The 13,465-nt window shown below is 37.4% G+C and overlaps 1 protein-coding gene across 2 annotated transcripts; it reads right to left on the bottom strand.

The window, feature by feature from the left end:
* Positions 1–2,408: 2,408 nt before the first annotated feature.
* LOC123879136 lies at positions 2,409–12,885 on the bottom strand. 2 transcript variants are annotated; one of them, XM_045926682.1, is made up of 8 exons: positions 12,791–12,885; positions 11,334–11,456; positions 9,455–9,606; positions 8,132–8,235; positions 6,922–7,073; positions 6,035–6,109; positions 4,837–4,952; positions 2,409–4,016 (listed from the first exon to the last, which is right to left on the bottom strand). In XM_045926682.1, exons 3-8 carry the CDS (start codon positions 9,572–9,574, stop codon positions 2,955–2,957), a joined length of 1,629 nt encoding a protein of 542 aa, XP_045782638.1. In that variant the 5' UTR covers positions 9,575–9,606; positions 11,334–11,456; positions 12,791–12,885; the 3' UTR covers positions 2,409–2,954. The 2 variants fall into 2 exon arrangements, with proteins under 2 accessions (XP_045782638.1, XP_045782637.1); XM_045926681.1 differs by having other exon boundaries at positions 11,334–11,475; positions 12,791–12,879.
* Positions 12,886–13,465: the final 580 nt, after the last annotated feature.

Genomic DNA, 13,465 nt, shown 5'->3' with positions numbered 1-13,465 from the left:
TTCAAAAAAAGATGATACTTATCCAAATGAGAACTTCATTTTTTTTCAAGTAGATTTCGTCACGTCATAGTCTTAAGTACTTCTTAAAAATTTAAGCGCACTCTTAAATTTGTGTATTATTATGACAACCCAGGTAAGGGCCGCCATTTTTTTTAAGATGGTTGAAAGTTTCATATAATAAGTCTATTATATATTATTTCCTTTCGGATTTTGTATGCGAGCTTGAGAGTGAGAAGAATATCAATAATAATTAAGTCTATTATAGGACTCCGTCTGTGTACTGTTGGTGTTGGTTGGCGGGCGTGCTCTGCCTTTTTGGAGTGTTTTTTTTTTTGTTAAAACTGACTGGAAAGCGCTCTAAGGGGGTGCCGTGCGTGTGTCGGCGAGCGCCGGCACGGACGGGGTCCATACTTGTATAGTTTAACTAACTTGTTACAAATAACTACAAACTTGACATTGGCTAGTCTTTGTAAAGCCAGACGAGAGAGAGAGAGAGAGAGAGAGAGAAAAAAAAAGTCTATTATATATTTCCTTTCGGATTTTGTACACTAGCGTGAGAGTGAGAAGAATATCAATAATAATTATGCAAAATAATTTGATTGCGATTATAGGGCTCTCTCTCTCTCTGTTACTTAATTCCATACAAATAATAGAGACAAAAATTTCAATGGGCGTTAATCATTTGGGGGTCATGAACCAATCACAAACGAAACTATATTTTATACATGTTTGTGATTGGTTGGTGACTCAAAATGGTTAATGCCCAGTGAGATTGTTGTCTCTGTCATTTGTATGGACTTACGTAAAAGAAATAGCCCTATACTAATTTCTTTCCGTGGATAGATATACATATTATATAGCGTGTTATAGAAGCGCACGAATTTGTCTTCATTTTTTAAAATACGATTTTATGAGCTTTGTCTGTGGTAGTTTTATAAATATCCTTGTATTATCAAAACAAAGGATTTTTCGTGTTAAAAGGGATCTCTCCGTCACTCGCTCTATACAAACGTAGTTCGTCTCTCATTGGAATACTAACCAACCATACTCAATGAGTTTTTGTAGAAACGTTCCGGGAACTAATATCTATTGCCTGTGGTTTTCCAGATATCCGTTAAAATATTCTGTTTCAAAGTTACGCGGTCTTAAAAATTCGCATACAAATCTTTAAGTCCCTGTAATTTTAAAACTACATATTTTTAGAAAAATCTACAGCACCACAGGCACAGATATTAGTTTCTGGAATATGTCTGCAAAATTTCATGGACTTTGGTTGCTCAATATTCAAATGAAATTGGGACTACGATTGTATGGAGTAAGTGACAGAGAGAGCCGTGTTAAGTGACATTTTAGTATACTGATGTTACATTTTTTATAAATAGGGGTTTCACAAATTTACTTTTCAGTCCTTGATTATTTTTTCTTAATTTTAAATAGATGTCTACAGATGGTTTACTATTATTACTATGGTACTAATTTATTATAGTCTAATTTATTTATTATTATAACTTACCAAATATTTATCTTTATACAATTCATTTCTTTTTTTTTTGGTTTCCGTCAAAAAAGTGTGAATCAAAAAAAATCTCAAACTGCGAGAGAGATCATTTTCTATTAACGTACGAATACTGAAACGTCAATTAATTTTGAGAACATTGTAAATAAAGCGGAATTCACATTACGAAATTAGTAGCATGAAATTAGTTTCAGGACATTAATTTCGTTATCAATTGCATGTGTAAAACTCTAATTTCGTAATGCATGCATCACGAAATTAGACTTGCAATTACATGTGCAATTGATAATAGAATTAATATCGTGAAACTAATTTCGTAATGTAAATTCCGCTTAGGAGAAAGTGATTTTTAATGATACCAATATCACTAAGAAATTATCGAAAATGCTTCAACTGTATTTTAAAATGCCTTTTTTGAGTTGCTTTTCAGTATTCAGACGTAAGAGATTTTATCTAGACTGCCAATTCTGTATTTTTTGACATTTAACAGCTGATGCAAAAGTTGCTGCTTGTCAACCACTTGCAAAGATTTTTGACAGTTAGCAACTTCAATCGCAACCTACCCCCCAAACCATAAGAGGAGTCTCTCCGTCACTCGCTCCATACAAACGTAGTTCCAATTTCATTTGAATATTAAGCAACCAAAGTCCATGAAATTTTACAGACATATTCTAGAAATTAATATCTATGCCTGTGGTTTTCCAGATTTCAGTTAAAATATTCGGTTTCAGAAATATTCGGATTTTAAATATTAAAGTTATGCGGTCTTAAAAATTCACATACAAATCTTTGAGGCCCTGTAATTTTAAAACTGCATATTTTTAGAAAAATCTAAAACACCACAGGCACAGATATTAGTTTCTAGAATATGTCTGCAAAATTTCATGAACTTTGGTTGCTTAATATTCAAATGAAATTGGAACTACGATTGTATGGAGTAAGTGATGGAGAGAGCCCTGTTAAGATTTTTGACATTAGCAACTTCAGTTGCGGACTGTCATCCACCCCACAAGATTTTGACAAATCACAATCCATATAAGTATACTCTGTAAGATTTTTGACATTTAGTTAGCTACTTTAAAAATATGGACATTTGCACAAGAATCAATAAATATCAAAAAGTTATAGAATAAGTCTCCTGGACCATTCCACAGTACAATAAAAGCAATAACAAATTCTCTGGAAATGCTAAATGTCAAAAACTTTACAGAGTCAGCCCCCTAGAGTTGCTGTCAAAAACTGCTAATGTCAAAATAAAATGATGATGCTATATGTCAAAATCTTACAAAATCAGTCTTCTGGAGTTGCTAACTGTCAAAATCTTTACAGAATCAGTCCCCTCGAGTTGCTAACTGTCAAAAATCTTACAAAATCAGTCCCCTGGAGGCACAGATTAAAAATCAACTACTGACATCTATTCATACACACATCACTGTCACTAACTATTATAATCTTTGTCACATCTGTCATCATGATCCCAATATTTGTGGTTCCGAGGGACGTCCATCACATGTCTTTTGGGAGGGGTTTTTGACCTCCCCTCTCCGCTGTTCCTCCGGTTTAACCTCCCTTGAGACGGTCTGGAATCCCGTGAGCTTCGTGAGACGGAACGGAATTTCTCCTCCTTCTCCTCATCGTTAACATTATCTTTGGAACGTTGTCGTGTCCAGTTTTTCTTCTTATTTGAATCCTCTTTCGGGTTCAAATCGCTCTTCTCTTTCCTCCAATTCTCTATAGGTTTTTTAACGTTTGCTGTTTGTTGGATTTCATTGTTGACCCGTTCCGGTTGGGTTATATTCGGTTCCGTTGTCGTTGTAAACTGGGGAACGAATTCGGGGGCATTATAATTCGGTTGGTTTTGGAAATTCTGTATATACGTCCCGTCGCCTTGTTGTAAGTAATTCGCATAGTTTTCCTGGAAATTATTGAAGTTTGGCGGAGGGTAGTCGGGAACAACATAGTTCTGCAAGTTTGGAGGTAAAACGGTTGGGTTGAAAACTGGTTCGGAATCTTCCTTCTTTTCATCGGACTGTCTCCATGAATTCAAATCGTATCTCTTCGTTAAGTTACTCTTAGTCCACGTATCGAACGTCTCCTGTGTCATTTGCTCCTGCCTTAGCAAACCAGCGCCAGCGCCTAATATAGGTCTCAATTTAGGTTTTGAATCGTCGTCGTTACCTAGACTTATTTGGGATAGATTCTGACTCGCCTTATCCGTATCCGAGCTAGCATCTGACCGATAATCTGTGTCCTTTTTCTTCCACGAACCGTATGTTACTTCGCTGAAGCTTTCATCGACGGTTAAGTCGAGATGGGCTGCGTAGAATTGTTGTAGTGTGTTGGGTAGCGGGAGGAATTTGTTGAGGCATAGATCTGCAGATAGGAGCAGCCATATAATGCTCACGGGTGGTGGGGATAGTAATCTTAGTCGTATTGATATGGACAGCTCGTCTAGATCTTGGGATAGCACTGATAGTAGTTCTCTGCCATTTTGCATAAGCTGTGGATTAAAGAAATTAAACTTATTACGAGTGAAAACGAAAGTTTCAACTGCATAAACAATGCAGGTTTATCGTAAAATTTACTGTAAAATATACGCAAGTTAATTTGCGTAATTTATTAGTTGCAAATTCTGCGTGGATTACGAGAGTTGCAACTGCGTAGGTATGTTAGAAAGTTGCAACTCTGGTTGTTATGAGAGTTGCAACTATAGATGCTACGGAAGTTGTAAGTAACTGCTTAAATTTCGAGAGTTGCAACTGCGTATGTTTCGAGAGTTACAATTGCATGGTAGAATTGTCATGATTACTACTCCCCTTTTCCCTCCAACTAAGCGTAAAGCTAGTGATTGTTGGTAAAGCAACTTCGCCTACTATGAGTTGTAACTCTGGAAAACGAGAGTTGCAACATCACAAGTTACGAAAGTGGCAATTTGTGAAACTTACGAGAGTTACAACTATGAAACTTATGAGCAGGGTTAAGCGAACAACACTTTTTTTTAAACAAAACATTTTTTGTTTAAAACACGTTTATAACTATTAAAAAAAATGAAGAACATGTTTAACACTTCTTTTGACATTTGTTAAAAGCAATGACAAACCCATTCCCACTAAATTACAACATGGGGTTATTCAAGGGGCAGACCAACAAATTCCTGAAAGGCCGGCAACCCATCGGCGGTACCTCTGGTGCTACAAATGTTCATGGGCGGCGGTAATCACTTAGCATCAGGTGACCCGCCTGCTCGTTTGCTCAAAAAAAAAAACCTGCTTATTGCAACAAAGCTAAAGAGCGCCCACACTGTAATATGTGCTACTAACCTGTGTAGCAAGACTCCGATGTGCCCTTAAATCGTCACTGGCTAGTAAAGCTCGCATGTATTGTAACAACGGATTGGCAAGTATGTGGACTTTGTTGCCGTTGCACAAGCGAGCCTCTGAAATTATCAAAATTGCCTGTTAACACCGAAATCTTTAAAACTAATATTAGAGTTAACCATGAATCTATAAATAATTAATATAATTTTGTAAAGTGGTGATAATAATAAAAAAAGAATACCCGGCTGAGTTTGTTGTGGGCTCTTCTCAGACATGGGCGCGTTTGGAACCCTCGTAGCTTTAGTTTTAAGTTTCGTAATTAATTATCACCACTATATCGTACAAATTTAACAATTTCGACCATCAAAAAGAGTACAATTGTACCTACTTTGAATTTTGACTTTGACTTTGAATATATACAGTACCCAGCAGGAAATATTGTACATCAACCTTTAGAAAGAGATAATGGTTTCCGCAGAGCATTGTCTCTGTCGCTGAGACCGACAAAACGTCACATAGGTACGAGTGACAGAGACAACGCTCTACAAAGCCGGAACCTCTTTCTAATGGTCGATGTACAATATTTCAGTTTGGCAAGAGTCATAAAATGTAAATATCATGTATATAATTTAATTTAAAAAAAAAAATTAAATCGCCTGTTTGCGACTAAAACATGCTATTTAAAAAACTTACATTAAATATGAATTTAATGTAAGTTTTATCATTGACTAGCTTATGCCCGCATCTTCAACCCTTTAAACCCTAAGTGGTAACTCTTAGGCATTGAATTTTCAAAAATCCTTTTTTAGTTTCCTTTCCTCCAGTAGTTTGAGCTGTGCGTTGATAGATCAGTCAGTCAGTAAGCTTTTCCTTTATATATTTAGACTAGCTGACACCCGCGACTTCGTCCGCGTGGATTTAGGTTTTTCGAAATCCCGTGGGAACTCTTTGGTTTTCCAGGATAAAATGTAGCCTATGTGCTAATCCAGGATATTATCTATCTCCATTCTGCATTTCAGCCAAATCCATCCAGTGATTTTTGCGTGAAGGAGTAACAAACATACACACACACACATACAAACTTTCGCCTTTATAATATTAGTGTGATAGTGTGATAAATAATGAGACTTTTATAAAATAACACGTTTCAAATAGGTGAAATGAATCTGAAATTAAAGAAAATATATTCATTTTCATTTACCTGCAAAATAATCTCCCATAAGATTCGCCGCATTTATCAAATATATCGGATTTGATCTTTCCAAAATGTCCAGTTCTGTAATGAAAATAATATCCTCATATCACCAAACTAGGTTACTTCTTTTAAGTTTTTTTTTATTCACTATAGGTAAGCGCTTAACCACAATCACACCTGATGGAAAGTGATGATGTGGTCTAAGATGGGACGCGTTTACCTAGAAGGTGCCTATTCACTCTTGTTTTAAAGATACCTGGATTGTAATTGGTAGGAAACACAGATCGCGGAAGAGTATTCCAAACCTTAGCCACGTGTAAGAGGAATGAAGACGCAAAACGTTTCGTGCGTGTAGATGGAATGTCGACGACATAAGGATGGAAACTCGCCCGACGTCTTGCGGTTCGGTGGTAAAATGGTGATGGGGGGACAAGATCGAAAAGTTCCTGTGCACACTCTCCGAAATATATCCTATAAAACACCGATAAGCCGGCGACCTTACGGCGGTGATCGAGACTTTGAAGTTTCGGTGTTTTTTTTTGAAATCTGGCTTTACTCTGATTAGCCAATGTCAAGTTTGTAGTTATTTTCAAGTTATTGAATCTATACAAGTATGGACTCCGTCTGCGCCGGCGCCAGCCGACATACGCGCGGCGCCCCTTTAGAGCGCTTCCCAGTCAGTTCCACCACAAAAAAAAAACACCAACTAACACAAAAACCAGCCACTCTTAACAAAAAAAAACCACTCCAAACAAGCACAGCACGCGCGCCAGCAAACGCCATCACAGACGAAGTCCCGGCGGTTATTTTATATTTAGGAATTAGAGGTTGATATTACATTATAGGGACCCCAAGTTACTATGGGGGCTTTAAAGGCAGTGTTTTATACTTACTAGTAAAAGTCCCTTGCATAACAACATTGAGTAAGGCTGCTCTAAGCAATTGCTGCCTTTGTTGTCGTGTGAAGGAGGCTCCAACGGCCGCCAACTTGCGTGACGTCACAGAACTCTGTAGGGCTGCCGCTCGAAACGTCGCGAACGCTTGTCTGGAAAGAAAAACATTAATTTTTGAATCACACTAATATTATAAAGGCAAAAGTTTGTATGTGTGTGTGTATGTTTGTTACTCCTTCACGCAAAAACTATTGGGCGGATTTGGCTGAAATTTGGAATGGAGATAGATAATATCCTGGATTAGCACATAGGCTACTTTTTATCCCGAAAAATCAAGGAGTTCCCACGGGATTTCGAAAAACCTAAATCCACGCGGGCGAAGTCGCCGGTATCGGCTAGTTCATAATAAAATATAATGTATTAACATACACTATAAACAAGTGTAAATTAAAAATTTATAACACCCCCGACAAGTGAAGGTTACAGTAACTAGAAAAGAGCTGATAACTTTCAAACGGCTGAACCGATTTTCTTAGATTATAGCTAAGAACACTCTCGATCAAGCCACCTTTTAAACAAAAAAATCTAAATTAAAATCGGTTCATTAGTTTAGGAGCTACGATGCCACAGAGAGATACACAGATACACACGTCAAACTTATAACACCCCTCTTTTTGGTTCGCGGGTTAAATATATAGTAATGTATGTATAAATTACTCTTATAGTTTCGTCTAGTCCATCTGTTCGAAAAAAACCGGCCAAGTGCGAGAAAGACTCGCGCACTGAGGGTTCCATACTCGGGTATTTTTCCAACATTTTGCAGAATAAATCAAAAACATAAAAATATTATATGTAAAAATAAATAAAAATCTGTTTTAGAATATACAGGTAAAGCCCTTTCATATGATACCCCACTTGGTATAGTTATCTTACTTTGAAAATTAAAACAAGTTTTAATTTTTTTTTTAAATATGATGTTACCACAAATTCGCAGTTTTCAGATTTATTCCTGTACTTGTGCTATAAGAACTACCTACCTGCCAAATTTCATGATTCTAGGTCAACGGGAAGTACCCTATAGGTTTTCTTGACAGACACGACAGACAGATAGACAGACAAACAGACAGATGGACAGACAGACAAAAAAGTGATCCTATAAGGGTTCCTTTTTTCCTTTTGAGGTACAGAACCCTAAAAGCAATGAACTCACTGTAATCGGGCCTCATCTGGACACATGTTAGTAACTGTGGTTTCGAAATGTCGCAGTTTTCTGTTGAATTGTATACCATCTTCACCCGGAGAAAACTGTTCCAACTGAAAAAAAACAGAATAATATTATTTTTGATGAGAAACTATGGCAAGAAACTCGGCAGTTGCTCTTTTTAAAGATTTGATATACAATATTATACCATGTATTAGTCCTGTGTCAGTCACGACCGATTCGGTCATTTGACTGAGGTCGCGCAAAAGTACTGATGAACGAATCAGTCGTTTTTGACCGATCCGGTTCAACCAGTCGCCACAAACCGAGAACGAAGAATGAAACTAAAAAATATTGAAAGAAATGATTGGTCTACAGATCATAGTAAAATAGTAATAGTAAGTAATAATATATAGATAAGGACTAGGTAGGTATATTTTCCCAATATTTACCCTTGTTGTTATGTTCATTGTAAAATCGTGGGTATCTACCTACTTCATTTAGGCAACACGTGTATAATATGAGATGCATAAGGTTTTTAGTATGTATAAATCTTAACATAATGATTAAACACGTTTAAAAATAAAAGCTCAATTAAAAAGATAGGTAATTACATCATAACAGTGCATACAATCGGGAAAAATATTACAATAATGCAGCGATTTTGAACCCGCGTCGTCGGACGACCTATAACGAAACGCGAAACTATACGAAACGAGCGTGCGCAATCGAGACGTCTTGGAGTCTCATCGTCCGATACACGACTGACGACTGAGACTGAGTACCGAATACCGATACATTCGTAAGGAACGAAGAGCAATCATGACTGATTGGACCGAAGTACCGAAAAGTACCGAACGACTGATGACTGATGAACGACCGAAAAGATCTCAGTCGTTGCTGTAATCAGTACTTGAACGACCGAATCGCAGAGAATGAACGATTGACACAGGACTACCATGTATAAAAGTAATTGAGGACTTCGTCTGTGTTGGTGTTGGCTGGCGGGCGTGCTCTGCCTTTTTGGAGTGTTTTTTTTTGTTAAAACTGACTGGAAAGCGCTCTAAGGGGGTGCCGTGGGTATGTCGGTGAGCGCCGGCACAGGCGGGGTCCATGTACTTGTATAGTTTAACTAACTTGTTACAAATAACTACAAACTTGACATTGGCTAATCTTTGTAAAGCCAGACGAGAGAGAGAAAAAAAAAAAAGTAATTGAAGATCATGATGAAAATGGTTGGATAAGAAAGGTGAGGACGACCCAGATATGGTGGTGCTCATTAGGGAAGGCCTATGTCCACCAGTGGACGTCCACAAGCTGACGATAACTCACCAGAACCAATAGAGGTGCAAATTGCTCGTCCACATGCAGCACTTCCAGCAATGCGTCATCATCACACCTCTTCTCCACCGCCTCTTTGACTGGCTTTTCATCTTTGACAGGTTCTTCCATGTCTGGCTTGACAGGCTCTACTTTTGACAGATCTGAAATTAACAGTTTAATCCAGTGTTTGACAACTAGACAAATCAGTACCTTTTTATCAAACGTCAAAACACGCGCTTAGTATGCGAGCTTCTATGAAATACTGGCATGTGACGTCACAATGATTTAACGCGTTTTTTTTAGTTTAATCGATAATTTAAAATGGTTATCACACTTGAAACTAATGAAGGACGTGGATTTTACATATTTTGGAAGACCCTTTAATTAATACTCACTGAGAAATAATGGATTTTTGGCAAATTCAGTATTGTAATAGATTGAAATTGGTTCATTGTCGTACTCATGACCATACTAATATTACTAACTATTAACTAGCTGGTGCATGCGACTTTACAACTATACTAATCCATACTATCCATACTAATATTATAAATGCGAAAGTGTGTCTGTCTGTCTGTCTGCTACGTTTTCACGGCCCAACCGCTGAACCGATTTTAATGAAATTTGGTACAGACATCCTGGGGAAGGACATAGGCTACTTTTTATCCTATAAAATCAAAGAATTCCTACGGGATATTAAAAAACCAAAATCCACGCGGGCGAAGCCGCGGGCATCCTCTAGTACAATATAACTCTGACTTCTGGGATAAAAAGTAGTCTATGCCACTCTTCAGATCTTTAACTATACCCATGCAAAAATCACGATCCGTTGCACCTTGGCAGCGTGATTGACAGACAAACCAACAAAGAAACACACTTCACACTTATAATATACATAATCTTATTTTCATGTATCCATACTAATATTATAAATGCGAAAGTGTGTCTGTCTGTCTGTCTGCTAGCTTTTCACGGCCCAACAGGTTGACTGATTCTGACGAAGTTTGGTACAGGGTTAGCTTATATCCCGGGGACGGACACAGGCTACTTTTTATCCCGGAAAATCAAACAGTTCCCGTGGGATTCCTAAAAACCCATCCGCTTAAACGATTTGTATGAAATTTGGTACCGAGGTAGCTTGCCTCTTTGTAATTTATAATTATAGCCTTTTCATGTATAATATGACTTTTTCACACGCAATTCTAATAACCCATTTGGATGAAATATGGCACAGATATAGCCTAGCATCCTGAACAAATAAGATACTTTTTATCCCGGAATATCAAGATGACCTGTCTCATCTACCTGTGACTCAACAAGTGCTTTTCTTGTCTAGTCTGAGTCATGGCGCCCTCTGTTGCAACTAGTGATGCCCCGTGTACCACATGACCTATGCTACTGAGTAGATTACATCAATATCTACCTGTAATTCTAGGGCTGAGCACAACAAGTGTCTGGGCTATGGTCTTCTTGTCTAGGTCTGAGACCTGAGTCCCCCAGTCGTGGCGATTCTGCGACAACTAATGGCACCCAGTGTACCACATATGACCTATGCTACTGAATAGATTACATCAATATCTACCTGTAACTCTAGGGCTGAGCTCAGTGACTGTCCGGGCTGGGGTCTTCTCGTCTAGCTCTGAGTCACCCCGCCGTGGCGCCCTCTGCTGCAACTGGTCGTGCCCCGTGTACCACATATGACCTATGCTACTGAATAGATTACATCAATATCTACCTGTAACTCTAGGGCTGAGCTCAGCGACTGTCCGGGCTGGGGTCTTCTCGTCTAGCTCTGAGTCACCCCGCCGTGGCGCCCTCTGCTGCAACTGGTCGTGCCCCGTGTACCACATATGACCTATGCTACTGAATAGATTACATCAATATCTACCTGTTACTCTAGGGCTGAGCTCAGCGACTGTCCGGGCTGGGGTCTTCTCGTCTAACTCTAAGTCGCCCGGCCGTGGCGCCCTCTGCGATAACTGATGGCGCCCTGTGTATCCGCGACCGCGTCCTGTGGACGACATATTTTCCTAGAATAAAAGTAGAGTTTTGTACATGACAAAGTTGTTTCTCTCTCTGAATCATAATCCTCATTGCTGAGGGTTGTCACACCTTATCATCACTACCCCTATCATCTATTTATAATACACTAAGCAGCTTTGTCTAATCTATTCTTGAACTGGTTAATAGAGCTTGACATAACCACATCCTTCGGCAATTTAATTCATATGTGAACAACTCTGTTGGTCAGAAAGTGTTTTAATGGATTTATAAATGCTAAAGTGTGGTTTGTCCTTCAAACACATCACAATAGAGCAAAAGGCCAACATGATTTTATACACGAGTACAGTTAAAGGCTTGAAGAGTGACATCGGCTATTTTTAATCTGAAAAATCAGAGTTCCCATTTGTTTTCTTAAAACCTATATCCACAAAAAGGTTGCTAGCATCATCAAGTAATATATTATAACAGATTTAGAGAACCCACTCGGTATATTTGCTCTACGTTTCAACTGTCACATCAAAAGTATGGCTTACCCTCAGATTAAAGACTAAAATCATACTTTTTATTTCTGGTTCTTCTCTGTAGGAAAGGCTTTCTGAACCAGTGGTAGATTCTTTTGAGGATTCTAAAGCATTCTAGATATTTCTGTCAAAGATTTAGTAAGTAGTCGGATTTAAGAGGCATATTTCTTATGGGACAAAGGTCCCATATCCTAGGCCATAGGCCTTTATCCCATAAGAATGTATAATATGTAAAAGGTTATACAAATACAGTTTTTGAGGTATTAAACAGGCAGAGACGCAACATAATATGCTAATAGGTAAAATAAATATAATAGGAAATTATTGAATTAATATAACATCGTCGTACTGAAATATCTACTGAAATATCGCATGAAACAATGTTGACCCAAGCTACCAAGATAAGTCTTGTTTACAATGAAACCTTACAGCAACCTTTAATATATTTACACAACGTGATGAGTAAATAACGGTATTATTCACTTATAACACAGGTTTCATTACTTACACCGAGTTACTGAATAAAACTGACATACTATTGTCACAATAATTTCGAGATTCGATTCAAACCATTGACGTAAAGATATAGATAAAAATGTACATTTTAAACCACATCATGTTTAATTTATAGTGTCTTCAATATACCTCAGAGATTTCTAGCACTTTTTAAGATTCATCTTTGACCGGTGCACCTTTGATGACGATTTGATTGGAGGTTTTTGAATTTTCCTTATCGATTAACCAACGCCATGGTGCTTTGGCATCGACGCAAATTGTATACAATCACTTTACTAGACTAGATTTGAAAGTTTTTACTTACCAAATGGTCTAATTTATTAGAAATTTTTGTTAGTTATTTATTTTATCTACTTTTGTTTCACGTAGCGGTTGTCATGCATTTCATTTCCATAATGGCGACGCTAGTGCTTGACATTTCCATCACAGATAAGTTATGAAAATATGAACCGATTTAAATACCGATTATTTTTGTATAATTAAAGGAAAAAGTGTAATTTTAAATTAACCATGCTAGAGTAGGTACCAAATAGAATCCTCATAGTTAATAGATAATAATATTATTCAAAGCAAGATTACCTAACTAAAATCAGCTATTTGATTACTTCTGGTTGAATAAATTTGAAACTCGTATATTTCCACTCACAATTATTATAGTTGGTTGCCTGGTAGAAAAAGAATTTGTTTCAAAGTAATACTTCCACCAAATTGTAGGTAGGTACTTCTGTCTTCTATGTTTTATAGGGTTCCGTAAAAGGAAAATAGGGACCCTTGTAGTTTAAAAGATCACTAATTCATTGGCCATGTTCTGTCTCTACATTAGTATTTCCTCAAGACATGGCGTTGCACAACAAAAAAGTTTAATACTGAATTTCACATAGTAAGTAATTGTATCTTTAAAACATTTTCACTTTGTATATGACTGAATTTAATGCTTCGAGAACAGAAACTTGCACTGCTCTTTCCATTTTTATTTATC

The sequence above is a fragment of the Maniola jurtina genome, chromosome 27 (assembly GCF_905333055.1).
Source record: "Maniola jurtina chromosome 27, ilManJurt1.1, whole genome shotgun sequence".
NCBI lineage: Eukaryota > Metazoa > Arthropoda > Insecta > Lepidoptera > Nymphalidae > Maniola > Maniola jurtina.
This window is presented reverse-complemented; position numbering and strand designations above follow the sequence as displayed.